Source organism: Electrona antarctica (assembly GCF_951216825.1).
Source record: "Electrona antarctica genome assembly, chromosome: 6".
Lineage (NCBI taxonomy): Eukaryota > Metazoa > Chordata > Actinopteri > Myctophiformes > Myctophidae > Electrona > Electrona antarctica.
Window position 1 is genome coordinate 15,708,319 of NC_136811.1, and position 27,765 is coordinate 15,736,083.

The 27,765-nt window shown below is 44.7% G+C and overlaps 1 protein-coding gene and 1 long non-coding RNA gene across 2 annotated transcripts; one reads left to right on the forward strand and one right to left on the reverse strand.

Annotated features, from left to right (window-relative positions):
* The first annotated feature begins 41 nt into the window (after nucleotides 1-41).
* On the forward strand, nucleotides 42-26,591 carry gsk3ab (glycogen synthase kinase 3 alpha b). Its single transcript, XM_079504575.1, has 10 exons — nucleotides 42-318; nucleotides 9,571-9,758; nucleotides 10,597-10,680; nucleotides 12,879-12,989; nucleotides 16,862-16,992; nucleotides 17,939-18,143; nucleotides 20,877-20,972; nucleotides 23,610-23,796; nucleotides 24,487-24,564; nucleotides 25,132-26,591. Exons 1-10 carry the CDS (start codon nucleotides 144-146, stop codon nucleotides 25,197-25,199), a joined length of 1,323 nt encoding a protein of 440 aa, XP_079360701.1. The 5' UTR covers nucleotides 42-143; the 3' UTR covers nucleotides 25,200-26,591.
* On the reverse strand, nucleotides 26,081-27,534 carry LOC306925633. The gene is made up of 2 exons (XR_013790276.1): nucleotides 26,983-27,534; nucleotides 26,081-26,944 (listed from the first exon to the last, which is right to left on the reverse strand). It is a non-coding gene; the product is annotated as an uncharacterized lncRNA (long non-coding RNA).
* Nucleotides 27,535-27,765: the final 231 nt, after the last annotated feature.

Here is a 27,765-nt window from a genome sequence, read left to right on the forward strand (position 1 = left end):
CAGCCTTAGCATACGAAACGCTATCGGAGTGCAATTTCATTTATATCGAATCTTTTAAGGGAAATATAGCTCGAGCCTGTGCCCCGCTTGGCTCCTTTATAGCGATTACCTCCCCCCTGCCCCGGCTTTCAGTTAACACAAATATGAGCGGCAGCGGGCGGCCCAGGACGAGCTCCTTCGCCGAGCCTCCAGGAGCTCCCGGGGCCGCAGCAGCCGGTGGAGGGTCGTCGGTGGCCGGTGGGAGCGCGGCAGGAAAGACCGGGGCTTCTCAGGCCAGTGGGAGCAGCTCGACGAGCTTTGGAAATCTGAAACTAACCCGTGAGTATGAATTATTACGCCAATCCGTACCGTAAGTAACCCCCGGGTCGGCGAGATTTCCCTTCAAGCGATACAATTATTGACAATCGTGTGACAAACGTTGATGTCTCGGCTTTTTTTATTATGTTTTAGCCGAACGGCTAGCGCCGTTAGCACACGAACAGTCTGCACTAGAGACGCCAAGGATGGGTCAGTGACGCCGCATACACTGTGTGACGGTGGTTAGCTTGTAGTTTCATGGGGACCCGACACCATTAAAGCCCTCTGACCCCTTCTTGACAAGTGATATGAGAACGCTACACTATTTCTCACATGGGAAAAAAAATTACATTTGAAAACATGTCATTTTTGTTGATCGTTATCCGGACCTCCCTTCACATCTGAAAGCACACTTGTGACATACGTGTTGAATCCTTGGGTGTCTTCATTCTAGATCCCAGGCTAGCTAGTTAGCAGGCTAACGCTATGTTTTTCCAGTATGGGGTTCTGCCATCAAGGGCTTTCATAGCCTAGCTAACGTTAGCTGCTGTTACTGCAGGGCTATAGTGTATAGTGGCAAACATATTGGCGTTTAAGTGAGAAATAGGCCTAATTTCAAACGTCAACGTGAACATTGTGTGAATTCCATGGCGTTAAATAGCATTTCAAGTTCGTCGTTGATCAGAGATGATGATAGCTAACCTGTTAACGACGCGAAAGGGGCGAGAGAGATGAAAATGAAGGGGGTTAGGCGTCGTCTCCAGTCTCGTCTGGTCTTGCCTAAACGTTAGGTGTCCTTAAACTTGGACTAGGTGAACGTTAGTACAACTCTTGGATCGTTAGATTAACGTTAACAAACCAACGATGAGTGCAAGTCACGTTGACAAAGTTACGATTGCCTAGTTTGTGGATTGCTTCATGGGCTATCGGACATTAGCTGGTGTACAGTCGGATAGCCATATGTCATGTGTGTTGGCGTCATGTATAGAAACATGTCTAGTTGATATAGTTTTATAAGCATAGTCTAACTGAACAAAAACATCTAAACTGGCCTAGTCAAATGGATAACTACTGCTAATTCTCTCCCGAGACAGTAATAATAACGTGCCTCAACCATGTAAGCATGTACTGACTGTAGCGTAGCTGCAGTCAGATACCAGATTTGCTTGCAATGTTGCCTTATGCAATGCTCCAGTCCTGTCAACAATGCCAGCACCAATCAAGCCAGCTTCTGAATTAACTTATTCTTTTGTAAGCTTTGGTGTAAAGCACATTGTTTGCCTTGTTTGCCCTGTAGGTAGAACTAGATTACAGTAAATTAATCAACACTGCATGTCTTTACTCAAAGCAGGCCATTTAACAGCACCGTTACAACAGAAAAGAGGCCTCTGGTGGTGTTTCATTTGGTGTTTCATGACAATAATTTACAAGGCCAGACTTGGTAGAGATCATAGCTGGAATATTGCATCATCACAATTTATATTCGGTAAAGTTAGTGGGCGACGTGCAACTATAATATAAGGCGCAAACCCAGTTGTTGGAGTATTCTTACTCAACTAGGTTAAAACACTAGATTTCTATGTTTGAAATTCATAAGCCTCACACCGATCTAACCATGCCATTGACGTGCTGGAGATCACAAGTTTGGGCCAGCTCTGGCAGTTCTTATAGCCATGTGAAAGAGTTTAACTCAACAGTGTAAACCTCATGGGCTGGTGTGTTTTTTGAGGTGATATGGAATAAAGAGTAAGAGTGGGGGAGGGTATATTTTGGAGAAATTATGAAACGGTGCAGAAGTAAGGTATGAGGCGGGTCAGACTCATTCAATTAAGAACACAAAAATTGTGTCTCAGTCTGCCGTGCACTCAGTGTGTGCCAATGTCCCCACACATAGACACTTGTGTTTGACCTTTATAGCTAAATGACTGCAATATCAATCTATTGAATTTTTGTTGTCGTTGGCTCACTGAGTTTAGCATTTTCTTGTCTTTGAATGGACATTAAAGCGTTTTTCTTGCTCACAGAGCTCCGTCCCGGGTGTGCCTCGCTGAGAAAGCATTGTTCCCACGTTGACGGTGTCTCGCACCTCGCAGATTCCCCCCAAAACAAAAGTGCTGCGTTGGCTACTGCAGACTTGTTTTTCAAGGCTGCTAGAAGTAACACTTGACCTGCAAGGTGTAAACGTAGAGACCGGGAAACAGGAGGCAGGACAGTGTCACACAGCAGGTCGGCATTATTAACTGGATCCTGGGTTACAGTGAAACATAAGAGTGCAGTTTTTGCAGTTTCCGGTGTACAGATTGGACGGATTTCTGTCAATTGCCAAATGGGACATGTGCTATTGATTACTATCATGAAGATTAAGAGTCATTGAATGTAATTGAAGTTGCATGTCATTGCAGAGGATGTCGTTTTTATTTTTATTTGAAGCAATAACAAAGAATATCAATTTGTTAAAACTATGAATGAAGCTCATAAGGTTACTCGGGGCAGATGTACTGTCTTTATTACCCACGGCTACCTTATATACGTTTTAAACTGGCTTAATGTTGCCGTTAGTTTTTAGTTTATGATTAATTCATTGTGGAATTATGTGGCCCACTTTGTACTTTCCGTTTAGTTATTACATAGACATTGGACAGCGGCAGCCTGCAAACCATTCATTATGAATTACAAGGCCCGGCACCACTAGGTTTTGGACTGATTCATCATCCTCTGTTAGAATTACCTCATATTCCTTGAGTGCATTGCCGTCTCGGTCCAGCTTCAGCCAACACACCACCGGTAACACAACTATCACAATTCCTTAGATGCCACCACGTTGGTAATTACCAAACTATGAGATGGCAGATATGGCCATGCATTTGCTGATCCTTTTCGTCAGGTAATGAGTGTACTAGAGTTGTTATTTTTAGAAATGATCTCTTAACTATCCAATTAATTAAAAACTGTCTCGCCACATTGGAAATTGCTCTTCTCTCGTCCTCTTTGACTCTCATTCATCAGGCATCCGTACGTTTCCACAGAAAGCAAAGCTCTTCACTGACAGCTGGTTGGAGTGCTCATTTTTGCATTCATTATTCAAGGGCCTATCATGCCACAGCTACTCCATATTTAATGTGCTCCCCTCGGACTCAACTTGGTTAAAAAGAGGTCAAAAGTGATGCTAACACGCATCAGCAGTGCAGAACTGGACTGTAGGACCTCCCCTTCATGGGCAGCGAGTGACCACAGGAATTTCAGGTGCTGCGAAGGCAGAGACTGTATGAGCTAGTGCTGCTAGCTCATACAGGCCAAGTTATCGATTGCTGTCTGCCACTTACTGTGCTTAACTTAATGAAAAAGCTCTAGAGAGGTGTTGAACTGCTGTATTGCTGCGTTGAGCATATCTTCACAAATGGCCATCAGTAGCAACCTTGAGGTAGTAATGTCACAATTTCTCTGGTCAGTCTCAAGTGTTATGTTATATCATCTATTCAGAATGATATTGTGAATTGCATCATTTGCTGTATAGGGATTCTTGATGACAGCCATGCGGCGACAGGATCACAATCACTTGTATTCACCAAATTTCCTAGGTACATTTAGTTTTGAGTCAGGTTGGCATAAAAAGACAAACTACTTACTTGTAGAGGTGTACTAGAAATTAATTGATTCTAAGATGTACCACAACCCGGATGTGGATGTTCAGGTGGGACACATTTTCATCCTATCGGGGAAATAGGAAACATTTGTCTTAAAATGTTACAGTTACAATTTTGTTTGCTCATTACTTGGTTTTCTCACTTCCAATTTCACTTGATAGACAAATAGAATTGTTTATCATGACTGGATGAGTTCCTCTCTGCTGATTGGATGAAATTGGTATCCTGACAAGATATTCTTTTCCTGTAGTTAAGTTATTAAAGAGCTGCAGAGCACGCACATCCACCACACTAGGTGCCGGGCCAAGGCCAAAAGTACTTAGGTAAGCTCCAAAGCGTACAAAGTTTATTAAAGGTTCCTTACAGTGAACAAAACACACTATTGCAATTATTAATATGGGAATGTGACTGGATGGGGCTATTTAACACTTATTTTAACACAAAGTTACAGTACCTGTAAGCTACATGCTAACGCTACTGATGCTCCACGGCTTCTGATGGACTGAGTGAGGCTGGGTCAGCAAGTCAAAGTCGTACGATTAGTCACATACGTTACAGCAGTGAAATTTGTTCTCCGCATTTGACCCATCTCTCGTAGCGGTGAGCCGCAGCGTGCACTGCGCTCAGGAATCATTAGTTGATTTGACCCCTAATCCAACCCATTGATGCAGAGTGCCAAGCAGGGAGGCATTGGATCCCATTTTTACAGTCTTTGGTATGACCCGACCTCCCAGTTTCAGGACACTCTAACCACAAGTCCAAAAAGCTTGTTTCAGTACTTTGACAGTTGACAACCATTTCTCAGTCAAATCATCTGTGACTTTAATGCTGCTGTAGAACACCGCTTTACACAAGTCAACTCGCGTCCCCTGGCTGCCATCACGGGTACATTTGGTTACATTTGTACAGTACTACACTCTTTAGTTAAATTAACACAGATTATTGCAGTTTGTGAACGTCTTACAGCTGCTATTTGAAAAGCTTTTTTTTCTCCTTGTATATATTTATTAGGTAGCAGCACAGTTGTAAAGTTATAATTGAACTGCAGAAACTGCTGAATCGTGATCAAATTCTGTGGCCATTGAAGATCCTTCACACCTCTGATGTACAGTGAGATTACGGTCGGAACAAGTGCACTTGGAGTAAACCATACACAACAATATTTTATAAGAATACGAAGCAAGTAATATTTAAAAAATCAGACCCGTCTGAAGTGAGTGGTGCTGTGCTGTGCTGTGCTGTACAAGCTCTCCTCCTTGGCCTCTGTGTGTCTTAGGCTGCACAACAGTGACACGCTGCACAAGCGTGACACTTTGTAGTGACAATATGCTACTTCCGTGCTCGGTCACAGGGACACACACACATAGCTGTCTATAGGAGTGGTTGCACCACTCAAAAAGTGAGTATTAAGTTCAATAAAGTGCATACATAGGAAGGTAGTCATTTCCTCCTGTTGTTGAATGGCATGTTGAGGAGGGAATTGGCCCTGGGAAAGAAGCTGTTCAGGTGCCGTGCTGTGTGGTCCTTTTTCTGATGACACAGAACCACCGTCCTAAGGGGAGTTTCTGAAACAGGTGGTTGCCTGGGTGAGTGGGGTCAGTGGCAATCTTGCCAGCATGCTTATGGGGGCGCTGGCTGGCATCGTACAGCTCATTGATTGGCAGCTGGTGTTGTCCTGTCCGTCTCTCTGCTGTGCGCACGGTTTGCTGCAGTCTGTCCTTTGTGAGGCTGGACTCGCTGGAGGGCTGAGCAGAAACGCACAGTTCATGGATGAGGACATCGGAGTGAGAGGATGCTTTCAGTGGTGGCCCTTTAGAACTTGGTCAGGAGGACCCGGGGACCTTGAGTTTCCATGGCTCTCATGGAAAGAACATTGTCTGGGTGGCCTCAGTGGGGTGGGCCATATGGAAAAATATTAATATTTTTCTTGCGGCTTTTAGGGTTATTGTTATAAGTTACTTAACGGTACAACCACATACAAGGTAACACAAACTAAAAGAAAAAGGAGTAACAGAGCATTTAGACCAAAATGAAAATACATGGGGCGGCTGTGGCTCAGGAGGTAGAGCAGGTCGTCCAATGATCCATGGGTCGGCGGTTCGAATCCCGGCTCCTCCTGTCTACATGTCGAAGTGTCCTTGGGCAAGACACTGAACCCCATATTGCTCCCGATGTGCTGGTTGGTATACCTTGCATGGCTTCCGCCGCAATCGGTGTATGAATGTGTGTATGAATGGGTGAATGTAATGCACAATCTATGTAAAGCGCCTTGGATAAAGGCACTATATAAATGCACCATTTACTTTAATTTTGGTTAACGAAACCGTCGTTCTACAAAAGTATAAATTAAGGTATAGAACTGCAAATCATAGAATGCACATTCACTGTATCACGATATATACATGATGTATCTCTGAAAAGGATATATCTCTGAAAAGGCATATCGTGGAGAGGAGACATTGTATCACCATACCGCCCACCCATATCCCAGTGGGTCACAGAGTAAGAAGAGTGCACTGCATACCATATAAATGAGTCTCATAGCTGACTTGGGCTCGAGTCCTCCCGGAGGTGCTATACTCGGTATACTGCATGTCATCCTCCTCCTCTGTCACCCTTCCTGTCTCCTTACAATGTCTTATTTATTCAGGCATTTACCGGATGCTCTCTTATCCAGAGTAACTTGTTACTTAACACTTGTGATACTGTATCTAACTAAATGGAATGAACCCTAGTAGTTTGTGGTCAAGTAAAACGAACCCAACAAGTCAACTACATAGATATGCATAGTAAAACGATGTCATCAAAAAAGGTGATAAAGGATACTGTGTCTATCTACAAGCTTGTAGATCTGCTATTTTCAGCATGCAACCTAGCATAAAACTGAATCTCTTGTCCACTAGTCCCTTCCCTTCCTAACATTTTAGTCTAGTTTTTATTTGACAATTGTCAATATATTTAGTCTTAGTTTTAGTCATCATAGATGACGTTTTTATTTTGTGTTTATTTAGTTTTAGTCAGTGAAAAAAGGTAGTCGACAACACTGGGTCATGACTAGGGCTGAGTGTGGGGAGGGGGATTTGCAGAAGCTCATTACCATTTCAACTGTTTCATGTGGGTTGAGCTGTTGAGCGTCAGGTTGTTCCAGAGCTCAACCCACTTAAAACAGTCAACGAGGTAATTGTATCAACACTTGCATGCTGACAACTTGACAAGTGTTGGTATCTGGTCGCTGTGGCCCTCCATCATGTGTATTGCAAAGACGGACCAACGTGGCAATTGACGACGGGAGGGAGTCCGTGAGCGCTCTGGAACTCGATGCACAGAGTCAACCACTTCCCATTTGATGACGCATAGCCAGTGGTATTGACGAATGCACGTATTTGCGTGCTGCTGTCCGTGCAATTTTATCACAGGCTCTGACAAGCTGTTTGGCAACATGCCTCTCACCTAGCTTTCCCTCCTTTTACCCATGTCAGCTTCTGGTGCTGATTTGTCAGTCAGATCAGCTCCCGACCCTGCACGTGACACACACAGACACAGACACACACACACACACAGACACAGACACACACACAGACAGACAGACACACACACAGCGCGCACACAGACAAAGCCACTGTTTTGACCCTTACTAGGGCCTGTCGGTCAATGTTAGACTGTAAGCAGCTCGCTGCCTGTTTTCCTGGTGGAACATTAGCCCGCAGCATCCCTGACCTATGTACGTTTAGAGCACATACACCTCACAGCTCTCCTCCTACAACCTCTAATAACGACACAGGGGTTTTATTTGTCTCGCCCATGCAGGCATGCACCTAGCTTCCCTGTTTATTCTAGATCTCTCTTTCTGTTATGTGGAGGGAGCACGGTGTGTGTTGGTATTGGAACGGGGCCCACCGAGGTGAGGTCACATGGTGACTGGTGTGTTGTGGAGCTTGGTTGGGCCATGTTGTGCCGTTTCCCCCCCCCCCTATGGGGGAGCGTGGTGTTGTGGGGAAAGCTGAGGAGAGCAGCTCATTACCAGCTGGTGGTTGCGTTGTGTGTCTGCCGGGAGCCTGCTGTCTTGGAGGTCATGGCCGTTTAGAGACACAGGGAGTGCTTGTCAGCGTTTAGCTCTCTCTCTCTCTCTCCTCGGGGGAGTGTTGGTTGGTAGCTGGTCAGAGCTTTGCGGGTAGCCATGTTGCACTGTATGAAGCTGTTGTCCAGTATTTGCAATATTCCTGTCATCTGATACACACGATCCAAGTTTTTACATTGTGCCACTGTAGCAGAAGAGCCGTCTAATATGGGTCTGTGAGTTTGTCTTTCTGTCTGCGAGTCTGTCCATGGCTGAGCTTACAAACCGCTGGCTGGACCAACCGGCACCAAACGTTGTGTGCACGCTGCCAGTAGGCCAAGGAAGTACTATGACGTTTTGGATGGGATTGAAACTTTGCCCAAAACATTTCTTACACCATTGTGCTGGTGATGTCATAGATGACATGACGTTAGAGACTGGCCAAGTGAAGACCAGGCTCCACATGGAAGCCACGTCATCATTATTAGACCCTGTCTTGGGATAATAAGTAGTAGTAGTTCAGACCGAGTAAAAGTACTTAATTTTTAGTACTTGCTGATACCGAGTACCGATACGAGTACTTAATTTTTGTTGAGTAACCACTTATTTTACCCCCTTTTTCTCAAAGATGCAGATGGATCTCCTATCTACACTTGTCGGTTGTCATTTATGCTTGTAGATCAGCTGTTTTTGGCGATTTGCTGCAGTGTTGGGTCAGACTTGCTCCCGTTGCATTCGTTCAGCCTAGTGTCAAATGGATGTTTTGGTACTTGGGTCTAAGTATCGGGGCCGGTTACGAGTACTTGAGGGTGGAATCGGCCCAAGTAACCGATACCAGTATTGGTATCGGAACAACTCTAAAGTATTGCCATTGTTACACCCATCTGTATTCTCTTTCTGTGTCTGTCCTGTTCTGCCAAACCAAATTTCCACTGCAGGATCTATAAAGCCTAAAGGTATTATCTATCTGACAAAATCTTGGGAGTAAAGTAAGAAATGGGAAAATATAACTCTGGTATGCACAAGTAAGCCTATAAAAACCCAGGCCCGGGCTTGATGATCGACTGCGAGCTCTGCCACAGACACGCACAAACGTCTTGGAGTCTGCATTTTGCACTCCCCCGGGTGTTTCCTTAAATTATAGTGTTAAAATGTGATTATAGTTCAACTTTATTAAATATCAGCTGGTAATTGTGCAGCACATGTCACAGTCACATGACAGAACTGTAGTGTATACAGCAGTTTTATTTTCCACAGTCATAACCAGTGAATATTTGCGTCTGTAGTAGTATCTGAGAAGTTGGCCACCAAATTGTGACAAATGGACACGGTATAACAATATGAAAGTGCAATGAAATTATTGAGCTTTGCAAAAGACAAAAGTAATTGTCTTTAATTCTGACCCCCATACCTATTGGACTGTCGTTGCAGTGGTGCCTCAGCTCCATATTATGTTAAAGTACAAATGATTAAGCATCGCAGTCATGATGCTCCACACGGTGAGCTTGTAGATCGGCAATTTTCATCATAGGACAAAGTATGCTTAACCCAGTGTCACCTTTTCCCCTCCAGGTGACAGTGGCAAGGTGACGACGGTGGTCGCCACGCCCGGCCAGGGCCCCGACCGCCCGCAGGAAGTGTCGTACACGGACATCAAGGTGATCGGCAACGGCTCGTTCGGCGTGGTCTACCAGGCACGCCTGATCGACAGCCAGGAGATGGTGGCCATCAAGAAGGTTCTCCAGGACAAGAGATTTAAGGTATCACCTAGACATGGCATTTTAAGTAAGCTGTTACAGTCGGGAGTGTGTCTCGATGGCAACGGGGTGCATGATTTTATAGACGAATACAGTGTATATGCTACAGTAAAATCGAGAAACTGAACGAAGGGTGCCTGTTTTTACGGCACGGGAGCCCCCCGCCCCGGCCCGTGGTCCGAAACCAGGCACCCCTCGTTCCGTTTTTCTCGACTTTTCTGGTTTCTCGATTTGACTGTAACATATATATATATATATTTCAAGTTGTGCCAGGTGATGCCTGCGTGTCTAATGAGGCATTGTCGGTGTAATAGCAACTAGCAAGCTGACCTTGATTTATTGTCTCTGCAATGCCAAATGTGAGGTATCGTTGTGCTTAAATGTCAGTGGTTTAGATGCAATATCAATAAAACCTCATTACACCTGTAAGTGCGTGCTTACAGATAAACTATACCTCCTGAGCTAGATAACGCTGGGCAGGGCAGGTTAGGAGATGACGTTTAAAGTAATTTGTCTCGTTTTCGATCTGGAACAGCCCTCTGACTCCATTGTCCTTTCTAGAGCAGTGTTACTGATGGCTTTGCCCTGTCTCGCGCTGCACTGTAATTCTTCTTGGTCGCTGTGCCTCAAACACAAGACCCCGCTCAAATGTACTTTTCCCCCCCCCTCTAATCCTCTTTGGTGGACCATTTCTTATCCTGGCACTCCTACCTCCAAGATCAATGAGAACAGGAATTAATTTGGGCTACTGACTGTGGTTCTGTGAAATGTCACTGTACAATATAACTGAAACATTGTTCTTTTGTGGCCTAATGAAATCGCCCTCTCTGTCCCTCCGTAGAACCGAGAACTACAAATCATGAGGAAGTTGGACCACTGCAACATAGTGAGGCTACGCTACTTCTTCTACTCCAGCGGAGAGAAGGTGTGTATGTGCCTGTGTGACTAGTTATGGAAAGGAGAGAAGGTGTGTATGTGCCTGTGTGACTAGTTATGGAGAGAAGGTGTGTATGTGCCTGTGTGACTAGTTATGGAGAGAAGGTGTGTATGTGCCTGTGTGACTAGTTATGGAGAGAAGGTGTGTATGTGCCTGTGTGACTAGGAGAGAAGGTGTGTATGTGCCTGTGTGACTAGTTATGGAAAGCAGTACCTTTCTGGAGGGGAAATGCGCTGCCACGCCCATCCTCTTAATCACACGTACATTAATCACACACGCATTAAGAATGATTCACAGTGAAAGGAGGCATATTTTTATTCATTCAGCTGGCTGGGTTTAAGACGTAGTTTTTGGTGTGTTTTCTCTTGTCTAAGCTTCACAGTGCTTCACAGAAAATAGCTAATCGATAGTAAGACATGATAAAGGTTTAAAACGCGATCAATTTAAAAATATATTAAAATTTAAACATGGGAAAAAAACAGATGTAAAGGCAAACAAAGAAAACGATTAATTTGTTAGTCTAGTTAGCTGAAGTTAGTTGAAGATAATTTAGGTAAACATTTTTTTTTAAAGAGCCGACTCAGCCGAGTGTGTCAAATCTCATGAATTCCGTCCTGGAATACTAGTTTTGGCTTTGGGTCATAGTAGCTGAAATGCCAAACGTAGAAGAGGGGAGGGTTTAGACTCCTTTCCCAGGTTCAGACTGGTTTCATTTATCCTATCTGTAAACCTGTTATAACTGCTGTAACCGGTAGACATATTTAACTGTCAATCTGTGCATGTCATCTTTTGCATTCTATATGTTGTGTCTTCTCATTGGGTGTCGTGTTGCACCTTGCAGCAGAACAATGTATTTTATGAGCATGTATTGTGTTCCAATTAGGGATTGACATTACAACCACAAATGCTATTCTATATCACTTTGAAGATCCCCCCCCCCCCCCCCCCCCACACACACACACACACACACACACACACACACTCCAGAAGAGAGAGACATGCATTCATGGTTTTCACAATCATTTTGAAATCATGTTCTCATTGTTCTGGTGATCCAATGCTTGTCTAACTGAGCTAGAATCCACAACAGAATCTTAATTAATCTGTTAAAACCCCCAAACCCTTTAAAACACACGGTACAATGAACCGCGCCACCTCCTTCCTCATAAAACACATGCTGTAGATTCAACACAGCCATAATGTGATCATGATTTTAAACGCGTCTAAATTCTGAATACACCCGGGTGAAAATGTCTGAGCAATCCCAACAACAGAATATGCTCGTATGTACCTGGCTGCACCATAAAGAAACCTTGAAGGCGGTGAAGAAATGATCATTCTTTTTGACACACATCTGACTTTATAAAGGCTAACCTGAACAACTGTCCCATGTCCACAACATTCACATGCTCAGCATGAAGATGGGTGCGCACTGCATTCACCATGAGACCTGCTGTGTAAAAAGTATTCCTTTCTCATTGCACGTAGGTTGTGGCCACATCTTTTGTTGTTTAAAGGACCACTTCACCACTTTTCAACTTCTCTTCCTATAATTGGTCCTAACTAATGTTCATGATAAAACAACACCATTTTTTCCTACTCAGTCTGTGTCTCATAGGAAGGCTGTGGGCAGTTCAGAAACACGTCCACCAGTGACATCATCGATGGTGAATCCAAGCTAATAGAAACGGCAGGCTTTCTTTTCCTGAAAAGTTGCAATGCAAAAGTTGAAGCCATCGTTCTCACGATAATAAAAATCTAAATATATTTTAAAACAAATCTTGTTTAAAAAAAATCTGCCTAATGATGATGTCACTGGTGGACGGGTGTCCAAAGCCCTCCTATGAGACACAGACTGAGTAGGAAAAAATGGTGGTGTTTTATCATGAACATTAGTGAGGACCAATTATATGAAGAGATGTTGAAAAGTGGTGAAGTGGTCCTTTAATGGAAGCTGACATGCAACATACTTTTTTTTTTCTGTGGTCAGTCATTTTATGAATGACTAAATCATAAACTCATCGTTCCAATGAGATGATCTCATTCAGAATGTTTAAAATGGAAGAGAACTTGGTCGCTTTCACGCAAGTCATCATGGGTCTGTTTATCATTTGTATGTCGTCTTTGTGTTGTCGACTCTTCCGCGTCTACCTCTGATCTCGCCATGCTCTCATCCCGCTGTGCAGAAGGACGAGGTGTACCTGAACCTGGTCCTGGACTTTGTCCCAGAGACGGTGTACAGGGTGGCTCGGCACTTCAACAAGGCCAAGACCACCATCCCCATCATCTACGTTAAGGTGAGTCCCATCACGTTCCCTGTCTCTCCTGCAACAGTCTTCACTCGGTGATGCCCAAACCATTTTAATGTCACCGACCCATTTTTGATATGCATTGGGCCACAAGCCCCACCATTTGTTTTATGTTTATCTCTGGGACCCCAATCTACCTCAGTGTAAATGTAACTGAGTGTACAAAATGGAATTGTTCCATTTGTACAGCCTCATACTTCATACTTACAGACTTGTAAGGGGCTATTTGGTTCCTAACCCTAACTATCAATCATTTAACTCCGGACCCACGACAAACCGAATAGTTTCCACCCAGTGGAACCATTCATTGAATTTAGATTTAGATATCACAGACATATCATATCAGTAGGCAGAGATCTCTGGTTGTCGTTATGTGAGACTAAGTGCAGGTCAAGTCCAACGAAAGGGAAACATCCCACCTCCACCTACCTCTTATCCAATAGGAGCAGAGCGGGACCTTTCTCGGTCCTCCCTCACAGTAGTTCTTTGAGTTCTGACATAAAGCTCAATGGGTGAACTGGGAGGGGAAAACATATCGTTAGTTCACTGTCTGTGGATGTAGTAAAAATCACCAAAGCCCTTAAAAAAAAAAAAAAAAAAGCAGTTTTGCAGGCACCACACTGTTTTAAGTGTTTCCCAAGCAGGAACGGAGTGCTGGTCCCAAGAGAATGTATTCTGTTTGCAGTACACTTGGTTGCCTGTCTGAAAGGCTGCGCACGTGTGTGCATGTCTGTCTGTAGCTGTGGGAAGGACATTATAGCTGTCTCATGGCCCATTTCTCCTCCCCTGTGGATGCCCACTGAACACACACAGGCTCAGTAACCCTTCTCTCTCTTTCCCTACATCCTTATCTCTCTCCACCTCCTCGTCTACACACTGTCATCCCCTGCTTCCTCCTCCTCCTCCTCGCATCCTTCGAAGCGTCTTTCCTCCAGTGACACCGTTCCATTACACTGTGTGTGTGTGTGTGTGGGTCTCTCTCTCTCTCTCTGGAGGTCTGCTCTCCCCCCACCACTCCTAAGATGTCTCTCCTCTCCTCTCTGCTATGCCTTCCTCTGGTCTCGCCGTCATTTTGTCTTTATTAGTGTGTAATCTATGGCTGTTCTTCTCTGCTTGCTTCGCGTAGATGACTGTGATGATGTTGATGATAATACGTTATTATTATTATGATGATGAGGATTTGACGTCGGAAATGCTTCTGGGTGCATGCTGCAGATATTTGATGTCTTGGTTTTTGAGCTTATCTTTTTTTTCTCCTTCATGATATCCTTTTGTCTTTGTGTTCTTAGAAAAAAACAAAAACAACAAACCCACGCCTCCTATCCTTAGCAGCCTAGCGTGCGCGTCTGTCTGACGTCTCTTGGGCTTAACAGCAGTCTCCCCCATCCCCCTCCCGTTCCCTCCGGGCTGCGTCCATCACATACCACCCCACAACACCCACCTACACAATGTGTCGAAAAACCCACCGTTAACAGGCCACAGTGACTGGCAGTTTGAGACATATCCACACAGACACCTGCATCCCCCCCCCCCCCCCCCCCACACACACACACACGCACGGGCACACATGAACACAGATATGAGCAAACAAGCGCAGAGATGCCAGGGATGTTCCTTCTATAAATATCAGAATTCTGATTTGTCAGGGTTTTTTTTACCTTCTCTTTTCTTTCTTTTTTTAGATATCCATTGGTACAGTAGGAAACATGCAGATAAAATATCAGATCTATGTAGCAGATCTACAAGCTCATAGCGTGGCACTGAGTGCCACGCTATGAGCTTGTAGGTCTGCTATTTTTGGAAAATGTGGCGCAAATCTTTGAATATATCTTTCAGAGCGAATGTTTTTAACTCAAATCTTTGCTTCTGGGGGGAACAACATACTTTCAGGTTGGGGTCTGTGGCCAAATACAGATAATTCTGGGGGTCCTTGACATGAAAAAGGTTGAGTACCACTGACATAGAAACATGGGTTTTTCAGAAAACATTTAGGATTTAGAAGACATTTTAGGAATTTTAAGAATCGTCCTCAGGTCTAAATGTGTTAATGTGGGCTCTCACCCAGCCACATTAGACAGGCTTAGTTAACAGGCTTTGGATGTAATGGCTGATTTGCATGATTGCGAATTTGCGGTATACTGTAAAGTGGTGCGTATGCCGTATGTAGAGGGAGCTATATTTTTGTGTGCTTCCCTGACGTGCTTATACTTGCTGCTGCGAGCTTGTATATCTGCTCTTTTTCATTTTGAACAAGTCTTCTCTTCTGGGCGTCCCTGGCACACAACATTTTCACATGGGGGTCCGCAGCCAAATCTATATCAATTTGGTCGTCCTGGACATGAAAGGGTTTGAGAACCACTGGCCTAGAAAGCCAAGAAAGTTCTGGTGAGAGAAAAAGATGCCATTTATTTTTTGGGAGCCGTGGCTTTGCATTATCAGATTAAAACCCGGAGAGCATCTATGTCATTTTAGGTTTTAGTGTTGGCTTACTTGGCTATTGAAACATAGTGTGAGAACTACTGATTTAGAAGGCATTCGTAGAATCGGCCTCAGGTCTTAATGGGTTAACCCATTTAGACCTGAAGACGATTCTACAAATGTCTTCTAAATCCTGACAGTTTTCTGAAAAACCCATGTTTCTATATCAGTGGTTCTCAAACATGTCCATGTCAAGGACCCCCAAAAATATATGTAATTGGTCGCCGACCCCATTTTTCAAAAATTGCAGACCTACAAGCTCGTAGCGCGGCATTTGGTGCCGCACTATGAGCTTGTAGATCTGCTATTTTTCAACATCTAAAGCATAATGCTTAAAACACAAAGGGGTTCCCGCCCAAAATGGGTTAATAAACCATTTGAAACCGAACATTAGCAGAAACAAATGTAGACTTATTGAAACCAATAGTAAATGTAGGCTACACAACTGCATCCAATGCTTGCTTCGGCACAGCGGGTGGTTTAACTGCTGCCTAATGTTTTGTAAGTACACATGACAAGCTGCCAGCGCAGCAGACTGCACACACAGTGGACTGGGAGAGAACCCAGATGCATAATAAAATGGTGAATATACATCTATTTCCCCTCAAATCATCCTGTGGGCCATATTGTACTTAGTTGACCAGCAGGGTGCCTACAGGGGTCTGTATTAGGCCCCCTCCTCTACACTAAATATCTTCACCAAAAAATGGCCAAAAGAATCTACAAGCTCAGATGTAGATATGCTATTATTTAATTCAAATGTTTTGCAAATTATGACATGGCCAGAATAGGGATGCTAGGGTTCATGACGGGACTCATCGTGAACTTGTAGATCTGATATTGTCATTGAATGTTCTCTCCATAACAGTGTTGATTTTGTCGACTAAAACTAAGACGAAAAATGTTCGTCGACTACCTTTTTCCACTAACGAAACCTGAATGGAAACTAAATGAAAACTAAGCTATGATGACTAAAACTAAGACTAAATATACTGACAATTTTGTCAACACATAAACGGACTAAAAGGTTAGGAAGGGACTAGTGGTCAAGAGATCCAGTACAAGTCATTCTTCACTTGGTTGCATGCTGAAAAAACAACACTGCTCCAAATGCGTCTCTGAAACACTTGTGTGTGTATATTGTCAAATGGAAGCACTTTGCACTCTGCCCCAACCAACAGGTCTGTTTGTGTGACACCCCCCCCCCCCCCCTCCCCCAAGGTGTACATGTACCAGCTGTTCCGCTGGTCTGCTATTTGCATGCTGAAAATAGCAGATCTACAAGCTGTATATTGTCAAGCAGCACTGTATATTGTCAGGCAGCACTTTGCACTTTGCCCCAACCAACAGGTCATGTTTGTGTGCCCCCCCCCGCCCCTCAGGTGTACATGTACCAGCTGTTCCGCAGTCTGGCCTATATCCATTCCCAGGGCGTGTGTCACAGAGACATCAAGCCACAGAACCTCCTAGTGGACCCAGAGACGGCCATCCTCAAACTCTGTGACTTTGGCAGGTGAGTGGACCTCGGGGGCATGTGTTGTTTGCTCACTGTGTGTGTGTGTGTGTGTGTGTGTGTGTGTGTGTGTGGGTGTGCACTCGCGAGGTGTTTCTGTTTCGTAACTTGTCTAAATCTCAACTTGTCTGTATCTGACTCAAGCTAACCACTTCCTGTTGTTTACTTTGGGGGGGGAATATTTTTGCGGGAGCAGGGAAAAAAAATCCCAACCCTCAGGGTGTTCCACAGATAGCCGTACAGTAGAACATGTATAGCTACGTTTTTAGTGCCTGTTTTATATTTTGAGAGGTGCTTCTGTTTTCTGGTTGGCCTGCCAAATTATTATTTGATACCAGCTCAGTGGCCTTGTCATTAGTGTCCTCCCTGAGCCTGGGAGGGTGAGGTTCGATCCACTGGGTCTTACCAAAGACTCTGAAAAATGGGACCCAGTGCCTCCGTGCTTGGCACTCGGCATCAAGGGTTGGATTGGGGGCAAGTCCCTGTGACGTAGTAGCGCCATGTCCAGGGATGACATGCTAGCGTCATGTCCAGGGGGTGTGAGCTGCCTCACGCTACAGAAACAGGAGATGGGCTCCTGCCCTATGGGCCTCATGGCTCGTCAAGGCTTACTAACCAACTCATAATATTATCATTTTTGAATGTATTTTTCACTATTCAATTTGATAATTAAATTGACACATAAAAAATACCCTGATGCAAAAAGCCACAAAACCCTTAAATACACATGCTACTTTTTTTAACCAGCTGGATATTGTATAAACCCTGGGTCTTAATGTGTTCTAATCTTACAGCCTTTGGCTATCTCGAGTGCAATACTCCCCTCCTGAATGGAGTCACTCTCTCTCTTTACCTCCTCTCTCTCCTCCTAACTACTTGTTTGCTTCTCTTTCTCCATCTCTCCCTGCCTCCCCACCCGCTCAATCATGTGGTCTTGTCTGTCCAGTGCAAAGCAGCTGGTCCGTGGCGAGCCCAACGTGTCCTACATCTGTTCGCGGTACTACCGCGCCCCTGAGCTCATCTTCGGCGCCACCGACTACACGTCCAACATCGACATCTGGTCGGCCGGCTGCGTGCTGGCCGAGCTACTGCTGGGACAGCCCATCTTCCCTGGGGACAGCGGGGTGGACCAGCTAGTAGAGATTATCAAGGTGAGAAGACGGACAGATTACTGTAGCGGTGTCAAAAATAATCGATTCAGCAATGCATTGCGATACTAGCCCCGTTTCCAGCCTGATTCGCTGCGTTCTGTGAATTTGTACTGTCTCTCCGCTATCAGTCTGGCCAGTGGCCAGCCTCCTGTTTGACTCGTATTTTATAACGCCACCTGTTACGTAGTGACGTTGTTGCTGATTGGATGTTGTTCCAACGAAACAGTTGGAGTAGGGTTAGGGTATTTACGTCATCAGCCACCGCCACTCTGTCCATGCTTTTGAAACAATACTGTTCGAAACGCCAATTCGAGACTTGAATGATAAGGGGACGTTGCAGCGCAACAGCAGTAGCTTTGTGGGGTGAGTTTAGTCAATGATAAGGGGACATTGCAGCGCAACAGCAGTAGCTTTGTGGGGTGAGTTTAGTCAATGATAAGGGGACATTGCAGCGCAACAGCAGTAGCTTTGTGGGGTGAGTTTAGTCAATGATAAGGGGACATTGCAGCGCAACAGCAGTAGCTTTGTGGGGTGAGTTTAGTCAATGATAAGGGGACATTGCAGCGCAACAGCAGTAGCTTTGTGGGGTGAGTTTAGTGAATGATAAGGGGACGTTGCAGCGCAACAGCAGTAGCTTTGTGGGGTGAGTTTAGTCAATGATAAGGGGACGTTGCAGCGCAACAGCAGTAGCTGTGTGGGGTGAGTTTAGTCCATAATAAGGGGACATTGTAGCGCAACAGCAGTAGCTGCACATTGATATGACGTCAAACTGGTCTTTTTGTCCAAACCTGCACCACAGACCAATCGGAAGCCTCGAGTGTATATCCCACCTACCTTGGAGATGGGAGACTTTCCAGACTGAGTTAGATGCCTGAGGAAGGTCGAAAGACTGAAACGTTGCATTTTGACATTAAATAAAAAGCTCTTGAACCAGCAAGTGACTGTGCGGGTCTCCCTCCCTCTCTCCAGACTGAGTTAGGGAAATTACAAAACAAATTCACAGAACGTAGCGAATCAGGCTGGAAACCAGGCTTATGTCTGCTTGTATTGACTGATGAAACATTTTGCAATGTTGTGCAGTAATATAGAAAAGTGTGAGGCATTGCCATGCATCATAGAATCGAATCGTTACCTGATGAATCATAATTGAATTGTGAGGGCAGTGCCAATGCACACCTACCTATTTGCTCTCCTAGCACTCTAGTTCCTTGACCACTTCAACTGTCTTTGGTTGACTGATTGCTCACAGCACTTGTTGCGGCGGCTGTCGCTTGTCACCAAATTAATAGTAATAAAAAAGTTATTTATAAAGCACTTACCAAAATAAATTGCAAAGTGCTTTACTTAAAACTGAAGAAAAGAGATGCAAACAAAAATCATCAATGGGATAAAAACACAATGTTAAGAGAATGCGTTTCTTTAAAGAATTAATTTAAACCAATACAGTGATTCATCAAGCCTCCGCTCCTTGGGCAGATCGAGGAGCCCTGCTGGTAAAGGCACCGTCACGCTTTGTCCTCAAGCCCCGACAGGAACAAACTAGAGCTAACTAGGACAAACCTTCGCACCGAAAACTGGTACGGAAGGGCTTTGTGAATCACTGCAGAGTACATTTGTGGGCACTGGGCATACACTTTATACCTGACTCACACATGACTTTCTAAAACACAATCATAGTAGTCGGGGGGGCCATTTGCCAACGCAGGGCAGAGTGTTAAAACGGCCAGCTCACTGAACAAAAGGGATCCAGAGCAGGAGTTGGTGCATAGTAGTAGTTTGTTCCACAAACTGAATGTGCTGAAATCAATACAGGTCACTGAACCTTTTACAGTCCTGTTCTCCTGACTGTATCCAACCGTCTACAAATCCCTCCTCCTACAGCATGGTTTGACCCGACAACACAAAAGTCAAGTCCAATAAATGTCACACAATGAACAAAGTAAAAATTTGACTTTGACTTTTGCTTACTTTGTAGATTTTACAAAACATACTTTCTGTACTGTTGGTACATTTTAATGCCAATACTTTTGTACTTTTATTAGAGTACATTTTTGACTTACTTACCGATTACTTATACATTTGTACACTTATTGATACTTTTACACTCCTCTGAAACAGGTTGATGAAGTATTTGGGTTCATATATATCTTCTTCCCAAAAGGACTTTCAAACTAGGAAGGGTATGGCCTGGTCATTCTGCCATGCATAATATCTGGTCATCCCAGCTTAGTAAGAGGTTCAAAGTAAAAAATATTTAGGATATATTCTACTCTATGGCTCCGAGACATGGACACTTTCAAAGAAATTAGAGAAACAGTTGGATGGCACTTACAACTTTTCTAATGAGAGTGCAAAATCTATCTTGGAAGAGCCACCCATCGACTAATCTAATATACGGCAACCTTCCCCGTGTTTCTTCACTAGTCCGATCCAGAAGAACACAGTTTGCCGGCCACTGCTACAGAGCTAACAATGAGGTTATATCTCCCCTTCTCTGGAAACCTGCCTCAAAGCAGACCAGAGGTAGAAAACTGTCGTTCCCTGATGTCATCGCTAGGGACACGTGTCCGTAAGCAGGAACTGGGCATGGCAATGAAGGACCGGAGAATCTGGCGTGGCATTGCGAAATCCATGATCTCGACCGCGGTCTAAAAATGATGATGATTGATTCAAGTAAAATTAGTGAGTACTTTTTCCACCACTGCTGATTGTACACACTTGTCTCTCGCTCAGGTTTTGGGGACTCCGACGAGAGAGCAGATCCGAGAGATGAACCCCAACTACACAGAGTTCAAATTCCCACAGATCAAAGCACACCCGTGGACAAAGGTACCGTTTTCTATTCCTATGATCCCTGCATGGTATACGTTTGAAGTTTCAAAGCCCCTTTTTCTTTTTCTTCCCAATACAAAACCATGGGTTTATTTCTATCTGGGCAAAGTATATGATCAATTCAATTCAAAGGGCTTTATTGGCATGAGAAAACATGTTTACATGGCCAGACGTGGAACAATACGATCAAAACAAAATGTAATATGATCAACGGGTTCCTATACAAGCCAGTAGTCCCTAGTTTGATTGGTGGTAAAAAAGCAGATTTTCATATTGAACCCTTATTATTCTGAGCAACAGATGTGGATCTTGATACATTTTTAACTCACTGGTAGTTCCTATCATCTCTCCATTTTTATCAATATTTTTTTTTTCTCCAGTGATTTATTTCCTGCAAACTTGATTTATTGCATCATTGACAATTTGAAGGTAGTTGCCCAACTAGTTGCCCAACTGTTGGCTGACTCTTCCATGATGGGGCATTGTTCAAAATACAACTTTGTGTTGTGTCTGTGTTTTGGCGCGAGCGTTTTGGTATTCCTTCAGTGCAGTGCTGGTGCACACTGCACTCAGGGCTGAGATAATGTTATTCCCTCAGTGCAGTGCTGGTGCACACAGGGCTGAGATAATGTTATTCCTTCAGTGCAGTGCTGGTGCACACTGTACTCAGGGCTGAGATAATGTTATTCCTTCAGTGCAGTGCTGGTGCACACTGTACTCAGGGCTGAGATAATGTTATTCCTTCAGTGCAGTGCTGGTGCACACTGCTCACAGAGCTGAGATAATGTAAGTAGGGCCCTCGACCTCGTGGGAAGCGTTTTCTCAGTGTGTTAGATGGTTACCTGCTGCCTCCATTGTTTTCCCATGGTCACACACTGGCAGCTTCACCACAATGGCAACAGCGAGTCATTATGCTAATTACCCCTCCCAAACATTCTTCTGTTGCCACAGCTGTACCTTACTGACTCACCTGCCAGTAGGACACCTCCCGTTCAACACCCCCCCGCTGTGCTGACAGGCGGCCAGCCGCCACCAACATCACCCTTCCTGCCCGGCTTCCCTCCCGCGAACACGGCCAATTGTGTTTTTATAGAAACCGAGTCCAGCCTCGTGCACTACGGAAGATTCAAACCCCTACCTTGTAGCACATCATCCCCAAATGAGCCAACAGGCAGGATTGGAGTTTGGTAGTTTATGGCATGGGTTCCCAAACTTTTCAGTCCGCGGCCCCAAAATAATGCTGCCATGGACTCACAACCTAAGCCCGGCGGTCATTTTATAATAATAATAATAATGGATTTTATTTATAATGCACTATACATTCCTCAATCTCAAAGTGCTACAGTAGACAAAAGCGTAAAACAGTAGGCAAAAGAATACAAGAAACATCACACGATTAAAACACCCAATTAAGCATCAAGGAAAACAACACCATTTTGAACATTAGGGCGTGGGTCAAGAAGTAAAATCAGTGGATTTAGAAGAAAGCCTTGTTAAAAAGGTAGGTCTTTAGTCCTTTCTTGAAAGAGTCAATTGACTGTGGCGCTCTCAAGTGTGCGGGGAGGGCACTGCGCAGGAGGCCCTGTCACCCATGGTGCGCAGGTTGGCCGCGACGGGGTTGAGGCAGTATTGTGTTTGAGGAGCGGAGTGTGCGGGTCGAGGGTTTCGGGGAGACTAATTCCTTAAGGTAGGGGGTGTCATTTCCATGGATGCATTGATGAGTGGGCAGGGATATCTTGTATTGTGTCCGGAATGAGACGGGGAGCCAGTTTTACTTTATACCTGATGTAAAGAAGCCTTAGTGCTTTTCTGGTTTTATCCTCGTAGCAGTTTTTGTATTGAACTATTTACAAATGTCAATCAAGCTTGTTTGTTAAATGTAGGCTATATAATTGTACATAAATATGCGGTAGACAGACTATATTAATGTCTGTAGCCATAGCCTACTTTATCCGTGTGATGCAGCGTTTTAGCCAAAGAGATAATTTAAGCATAACGCCATCTACACACACGCAGAAGAACTGGGAGGTGGAGGCGCGGGCGGTGCGCTGCCCGGAGCAGTGTGTTAACCAGGTCTTCGCTAGTAAGAGTGATGAAACATGACTGGAAAAATCACACTGACTGACCAGCTATTGGACTCTTGGTGTGTGCTGATCAAAGATCTCTGATTTAAATTACAATGGAAAGGAGACGGGACATGATATTGGGATATCAACATGATATGAATGCTGATGCTGGATGAATCAGAATCGGGAGAGTGAAGTTTGTTTCGTTTCGTGCCTCGTCCCCATCGTATCATTATTTCGTGGAAGTATGCAGGAGGAGTGAGATGGAATCGATGTAAGAAAGGGAAGAATGAAAGTGGGGGCGGGGGGGGGAAAGGAGATCAAACGAGAGAATCAAATACAAAATATATCTACATATTCACATGGTGCCTGTGATAAGATGTAAAAGGTGCGTGAGCTCAGCAGCAGGTGTATGCTATGCAAGATGAAGCATACTCGTACAGAATAAACGGTACTGAACATGCATGACTGGTCTGTCATCTTTTCTCATTCAAATACATTGTCGTGTGTCTCTCTGTCTCGCTCTCGCTCTCTCTCTCTCTCTCTCTGTCTCTCTCTCTCTGTGTAGGTGTTTAAGCCCCGGACCCCTCCGGAGGCCATCTCGCTGTGCTCCCGTCTGCTGGAGTACACGCCAGTGACCCGGCTGTCTCCGCTCGAGGCCTGCGCGCACGCCTTCTTTGACGAGCTGCGCCAGCCTAACACTCGCTTGCCCAGTGGACGAGAGCTGCCACTCCTCTTCAACTTCAGCCCTGTCGGTAAGTCGTCGTCGTCGTCCCCACCCCGTCAGTGTTGATTTCGTAGACTAAATCAATGACGAAAAACGTTTGTCGAATACCTTTTTCCACTGATGAAAACGTAATAAAAACTAAGCTATGATGACTAAAACTATGACTAAAGACAACTGACAATTAAGCTAGACTAAATGTTAGGAAGTGACTCCAGTAGAAGTAAGACGAGACATTTTATGTTTGTTTGCGCTCGGGTGTTTCACTCTGAAAATAGCAGATCTACAAGCTCTGCGATGCATTGTGAGCTTGCAGATCGGCTATTTTCAGCATGCTACCGCCTACCAGTGTAAAATCAGACATTACGAGTACGTATAAAAATACATTAGAGTAAAATCTTATATTTAGTGAACTAAAATTAGACTAAAGGTAAAACCTTTCAGATGACAAAAATATCACTAAAACTACATGGAATTGTATTCAAAAGACTGACTAAAACGAAATCACAATTTGCAGTCAAAATATCACTGCCTTCTGTGCCTTCCTCCTGCACTCTTATTCTCACTGAACCTTCTCTCTGTCCCAGTTCTTTCTTTCTTTGTTTCTCATTCACTATTTTGTTCTGTACAACTGTCTCTCTCACACACACTGTCCTGCTGGAGTTTTAGTTAAATACTTTGTTTCATTAAATGATGTATGTTTTGTGTCTGCTCTCTGCAGAGCTGTCTATCCAGCCCCTTTTGAACTCCACGCTCATTCCCCCTCACGCTCGTGCACAGACGTCGCCTGCCTCGCATGGTATGTGCACACACACACACACACATACACACACACACAGCAGATTTCATGGCGAGCTTTTACTGACTTTGTGACCAGAACTGTTGGCGAAATTGCAATTTGTCCACAGAATAACAAAAGTAAAGTGCAATACCTGGACAGATGCGTGGCAAAGACGGCAGCAGAATACAGCATAGTTTTTCAGATAACATAAAATGACATCCCATAGTAAATGGGACAGCGATTGAGGACCGAATGCATGAGCAAGATAGTGTTATCTGTACGAGTGCACAACATGTGTTGCTGTATGGTAGCCTATGTGGTGATAAATGGCATGTAGGTATTGTAGCCACATCATCAGGAATGGAAGCTTCTTTACTGTCTGTCTGTGTGTGTGTGTGTGTGTGTGTGTGTGTGTGTGTGTGTGTGTGTGTGTGTGTGTGTGTGTGTGTGGGGGGAGGGGGGGGGGGCGTGGGGGGGTGTATATACATGCATTTACACGAACGGAGTGTAATATATGTTGTATTCATCCAGTCATCGTTTTATTATTTATTGTAGCTAATCTCTCTTCTCTTTCTCCACCTGCAGAGGGCAGTGTGTCAGACAGTCCGGCCCAGTCCAGCTCAGCACCCGGATCCATCAACAACAGTACCTGAGCACCCATCCCCCCCCCCCCCCCCCCCCCTCTCTCTCCTTGCCTCTATCCCCTCCCTCCTTTGCCATTCTTCCACCCTATACCTCCCTACTGGCTCCAAACGTCTCCAAATGAACAAACCCCCTCCTCCGCCCACCCTATTCACATCCACGCACAAAACACTCTACATCGCTCTCGGTCCTCGCTGGACACTAAACATTTCTGGTTTTTAGAACGGAATTCTGTGGCTTTGGGCTTGAGGAGAGTGTTGGTGCGTCAGTGCACCTGCGGTGGGATGCTTTGAACTTGATATAAAGCTGCAGTTCTCAGGCCGGTCCCGGTCTGGCACGGTTCCGGTCTAGGCCCGGTGGGTTTGGGAGTACCAAAGTGTTGGGTTTAGGCTGTGATGTTTGGGAGGTCGGAGCTGCCCCTGTTTGTGTGTATGCGTTATGTGGATCAGAAGATAGGGTTGCCTGTATTATAATCAAATGACAATTGACTTTTATCCCTTTTTGATGTTTTTATTTATGTTTTAGCAAATTTTATGTGGCGCTGGTGGTGCTGGAGAGTGGAGACTGGTGGGGGTGCGTGCGGGGTTAGGAGAGCAGGCAGGCTGCAGAGTTGGGGCGTCAGGGCCTCTCTCTCTCAAGGCCTGACCTACGACATTGACAATCACTGTTTTCGTCAAGTTACAAAATGGTGGCGGTTCCGCCGGTTTTGTTACACACCGTGTAGAGAGACTTGACGCTGATGACTTATCAGTCACTCCCTTTATTCTGAACTCTACTTTAAATGTTGTCGTTGGTTCATTCCTCCAAACGGCGGACGGAATGAATTATTAATTTGTTTTTATTTTTGTTTTATGCCATATCGATACCAAACAGAAGCAGTGCACAAATTTGGTTATTTTCCTTTTTTTTTTTTTGTGTTTTAGGTGTTTTTAGCAGCTTTCTCCCAAACATCCACACCCGGAGCCGGCCACAGCACACTAAACATTCACTGACATCCAACCTCAACCACTGGTGGAGCCTTCCCCTCCATTCCCCTTCCTCTTCCCCTTCCTCCTCCCCCCTCTCTCACTGCTAAACTGTAAATATCATGTACCTTTTATTTTATTTTGTTATTTTTCTTTTGTTATTATTGTTATTATATTGTTCTTGTAATTTTTTTTTTCTTCCTCTCGTAGATGCGGGGTCGGTCGCAGCAGCGACCGGGCTCTCCTTTATCCTCAGTCTGTAAATAAAGATTTCATTTCAGTCCCTGGGTTTCAGGGTTGGCGGAAAAAAAAATACGAACCACAACAAAATGTTTCTCTTTATTTGTTTTGTTCTTCTTCTCTCTCTCTCCCTCCATTTACACTCTCTCGTTTTGCCTTTGGCTTTTCCACCCTACCAATAAATGTTGTCGTGATGAACCTTTTATTTATTGTATCTCAGTCTGAAAGGGGGGTTGGGGGCTGTTTTATGTTTTTCTGCCCTCCACTGGAGTGTTTAGAGAACGGGGGTTTGCGTTCAAATTATTTTTTCTTTGTATTAAGTCCATAAATGTCACATGCAAATGTTCCACATCCAAGATACTGTATGTCCGATACGGACATTGGAACCCTTTTGCTTCTGCTTTTCTCTCCAATCAACGATCATAATGTATGTATGGACATGTATGTATATATGTGACGTACGTACGTATGCAGGTACACACGCTGGCCAATAGATGGAACCATGGGTTTCCGTTAAAACTTCAATGTGAAGGGAATGTTACACACGGCACCTCTGGGGCCGTCTATGGGGAGCGGGGTTTATATGCACCTCTGGGGCCGTCTATGGGGAGCGGGGTTTATATGCACACACGGATGCACAAGGAGTGCGCAGGGCCCTTGCCATTATTGCTGTGTCCGGGTGGGATTAGAGGGGGGGGGGGGGGGGGGGAGGGGGGTTATATTTGTCCGATGATGTGCATCACCTGTTTGTCAGCTCTTCTTTCTTTCATTCTTTTGCTTTGCTTTCTATGTTTCCCCCTTTGTTTTCCCTCATGTATGGCGTGTACTAGGCTAATTGTGCTAACCCGTTACTTGGGTGTGCGTATGCCTCACGTGATTGGGGATGTATGGGGGGTGTGTGTGTGTGTGTGTGTGTGAGAGAGTGAGTGAGAAAGCGCAGCTGTCTGTCCCCTGATGTTTTCCTCAAACGTGGTTTTTAACTTAATTTAATTTTTATCCCCTCTCTTTCTGTCACGCATTGGTTTTAATTCGTTGTGATCCTGGTGTTTTATCACCCGAGCAAGGGGGGAGGCGGGGGGGAAATAACATTTTGGGGAACAGAACGGTTGAATAATGGAGATGATGTGAAGAGCAAGAGAGAGAGAGAGGGGGATGGAGGGAGAGAGACCGTTTTTGTTTGTTGGTAAAAATAATTAAACTCATTAATAAAGTGATGAAACATTAGCCGTTGCATGTCCATGTTTTAATGACGTGAGTTGGATAACTGAGCCTTGTACCTACTGCTACGCACCGTCACACGCCACCCCGCTGTTCACAGAGCAGATGTGGTCCCGCACACTGTCAGACACTTGCCAAAGAAATGTTGCTCTTT